Source organism: Mus pahari, chromosome 12 (assembly GCF_900095145.1).
Source record: "Mus pahari chromosome 12, PAHARI_EIJ_v1.1, whole genome shotgun sequence".
NCBI classification, from domain to species: Eukaryota; Metazoa; Chordata; class Mammalia; order Rodentia; family Muridae; genus Mus; species Mus pahari.
Window position 1 is genome coordinate 52,107,559 of NC_034601.1, and position 3,260 is coordinate 52,110,818.

Sequence of the window (3,260 nt, forward strand, 5' to 3'; positions counted from 1 at the left end):
CAGCTTTACTCTTGCTGGATTATTACCAGAGATGAAAAAAAAAAAAAAAAAAAAAAAAAAAAAAAAAAAAGAAAAGAAAAGAAAAGAAAAGAAGTTAGAATCATCAAGGACAGTTAAAGGGCAAATGAGCCTTCTGATAATATAAAATAATGTTGGTAATGATATATGCTTGGAACAAAACTATTAAATGTGCGAGCTTCTGTCCTCATATTTTCAATGGGTAGGGCTATGGGGAAGAACAGAGAGAGATCCAGGAGAGTAAACTGGAGTGCGAATATTTTCTCTGGATCTACTCAGGAGCCCACTACCCTGAACTCTTTGCATAAGCCAAGCTCAGGGACAAAGGGGCATCCTCCAGACGCACAGCCAGGACCAGGACAAGGGGTGTGTCTCCGAGTCGTTATCTCTGCCCGTTTGTCGTCAGCCTTCTAGCCCCACTTTTGCTCACAGTGGGTGAGCGAGCAGGGCAATCCACGGTGTACGTGACTAAAGCGCCTATCTTATCAGTCCAAGCACCTCCACAGTCCTCGGGCAGCACAGGAGGCCCGCGTGCGAGCAGTAGGAGCCACCTCTGTGCGCAGGGTGCAGTCTTATCTACCCGTTCCGGGAGCGGTCAGGCGAGTGCAGGAGGCGATAGCACCGGACTACAGTTCCCAGCAGCCTCCTCGGCTCCCGCCAGCAGCCTGCGGCCCACACTCGCAGCGGCTCTTCCAAGCTCCAGGTAGCCATACCGGGGAGTCTGGGTCTCAGGACCCCGGGAGCTCCGGTGGGTCTGCAGGACCGGCGCTGCCCAGTCCCGGCGGGAGATGGCTTTGCGGCTGGGCCGCCTGGGCTCGGGCCCCTGGTGGCGAGCGGTGCGGGGTGACTATGCTCAGCTGTGCGCCGCGTCCGCCCGCGTCTGCCCGCCGCCTGGCACGGCTGGTCCCCAGCCTCGCCGCGGGCTGGGCTACGGTCCCTGGGCTAGAGGCGGGTCCCGGCTGGGGACCGGACTGGCCGCGGCGCTGGCGGGGTTGGCAGGGCTGGCAGCCGCCACCTTCGGGCACGTGCAGCGGGCGGAGATGGTGCCCAAGAGCTCGGGGGCGCGGAGCCCCTCACCTGGACGGCGGGAGGAGGACGGGGACGAGCTGACCCGCCGCTGCAGCACCTTCATGGCCTCGCCGGTGACCGAGCTGCGGGAGCTGCGGAGGAGGCCCGAGGACATGAAGACCAAGATGGAGCTGATGATTATGGAGATCCAGGCTCAGGTGTGTCGGGCGCTGGCGCAGGTAGACGGCGTCGCCGACTTCTCTGTGGACCGGTGGGAGAGGAAAGAAGGTGAGGAGTGCGCTCCTGTTTCTTGGCTGGGCACTAGTTGCAGTTTAGGATTGGGGATTTAAAGTAGACAGTACTCACGGAGGTAGGGGGTTCATGTGTCAGAAGGGATACCCTTAGAATGACTGGCATTGAGAGAGAGCCATTTGCTCTCTGCCTGCAGATGTAGACCCAGAGGTGCCAACAACGTAGGACAGGCCATGTGAAAATATTGGCAATTCATAATTGCACTTTTTCCTATAGGTTTGTTAAAGGAATCTGCAGGCAGCAAAGTGAAGCTTTCATGTTTAGCTTGTTACTTGTTTCCCCCCACCCCACCCCCGCCCACACACACTTTTTAATTACCTATTAGGGTGCATTTGTCCCTTGTCCTATAAGAGGCAGGAGAAACACTGATGCTTTATGTCCGCTAGACTCCTATGTCAAGAATCTCCCCAGTGTTTTTGGAGGGTTGCATAAGAAATATTTGATTAGTGTTTCAGTAGTTTTTACTAAATTGCATCATCAAATTTCTTGAAGGTTTCCTTAGAGTCCCATTCATGTTGAGTCATGTATTGGTGACCATGTTGTTCCATACAGAATAGTCTTTCCCTGTTCTCCCCTCCCGCCTTAATTTTGAACTTGAGGATTTCTGACTTTTTCCCAGCTGGAAATATAACAGTATATCATCAATACATTCTGAGTTATGATGCTACCACATCTATATTAAATGGGAGTCAGTCTGATTTTCATGGTTTTCCATCTTGTAATGTTTTAGAGTAAAAGCCACTGGCCGACCCAGACACGACCACAAACACTAGATAGCTGACTCTGTAACCTTTGGAAGTTACTGTTTTCCACCTCTGTTTCATAATTTATGAATATATGCAGAGAACTCAGAATGTCAGAAACATGGTCAGCACTTAAAACAATCATTCTGGTGGTGTGATCTTAAATACGGTGTCCTGCTTGTTAGAAATAAAACAACTCAAACATTAGTCTTTGAGAACAATGACTTTATGGTGTCCTGTTGCCTTAAAGAAAAAAAAAAACTATTAAACACACACTCACATATGTATATATATATAATTTCACTTAATTTAAGACTCTGAACCCCTTGAGTTTGAATAGCTACGTTTTTAAATTGCATATAAAAATTAAAGGTAATAGGGTAAAATTGAGAGTCAAAACGTGGGAAGGAGTATGGAGTTCTTGTATTCAGTGAAAGAACACCACCATTCAGGAACCCACTCCTGCCTGTAACATTGGCTTTCTGTTTTGTGAATGACAAACCGATTCTTTCTGGTGATATCTGAAGAAAGTTCCTTGGAGTTATTAGGCCATGGCATGAGAACTCAGAAGAACCGGCCATTTCAGTGGTTTGTATCTGGATCCAATGTTTTCCTAGTATAAGGAGCTTAAGACACAGAGCTAAGCCAACCTATCACACATAAAAAAATACATGCTATCGTAGATGGTTCTGGAACTAGGGGAGAAAGCGGGCACCTGGTGGCGCCACGTTCATGGGAGAGTTGTCCCTCATAGGCCAGTGCTCTATCCTCTGGCTTTCTGTTTCTGTGGACAGGAGGAGGTGGCATCACCTGTGTGCTTCAGGACGGGCGTGTGTTTGAAAAGGCCGGGGTGAGCATTTCTGTCGTTCATGGGAATCTTTCTGAGGAGGCAGCAAACCAAATGAGAGGCAGAGGAAAAACTCTGAAGACGAAAGATAGTAAGTCCGATATCTCTCCCTGCCAACTCTTTTTTCCACCAGTTTTACTTAAAAAATAGCTTTTTTTTTTTTTTTTTTTTTTTCCTGTAACGGCTCTTGGATATGTATGCCCAGTGTACTGGCTGGTTTTGTGTGTCTACTTGACACAGGCTGGAGTTATTACAGAGAAAGGAACTTCAGTTGGGGAAATGCCTCCATGAGATCCATCTGTGGAGCATTTTCTCAATTAGTGAGCAAGGGG

At 48.8% G+C, this 3,260-nt stretch overlaps 1 protein-coding gene across 1 annotated transcript in view; it reads left to right on the plus strand.

Annotated features, from left to right (window-relative positions):
• The first annotated feature begins 392 nt into the window (after nucleotides 1-392).
• The window catches only part of Cpox (coproporphyrinogen oxidase), a 9,401-nt gene continuing 6,533 nt past the window's right edge, over nucleotides 393-3,260 (plus strand). Inside the window, exons 1-2 of the mRNA XM_021209780.2 lie at nucleotides 393-1,314; nucleotides 2,876-3,019. Coding sequence (XP_021065439.1) covers nucleotides 807-1,314; nucleotides 2,876-3,019 — 652 coding nt within the window. The 5' untranslated portion in view covers nucleotides 393-806. The remainder of the gene's footprint in view (nucleotides 1,315-2,875; nucleotides 3,020-3,260) is intronic.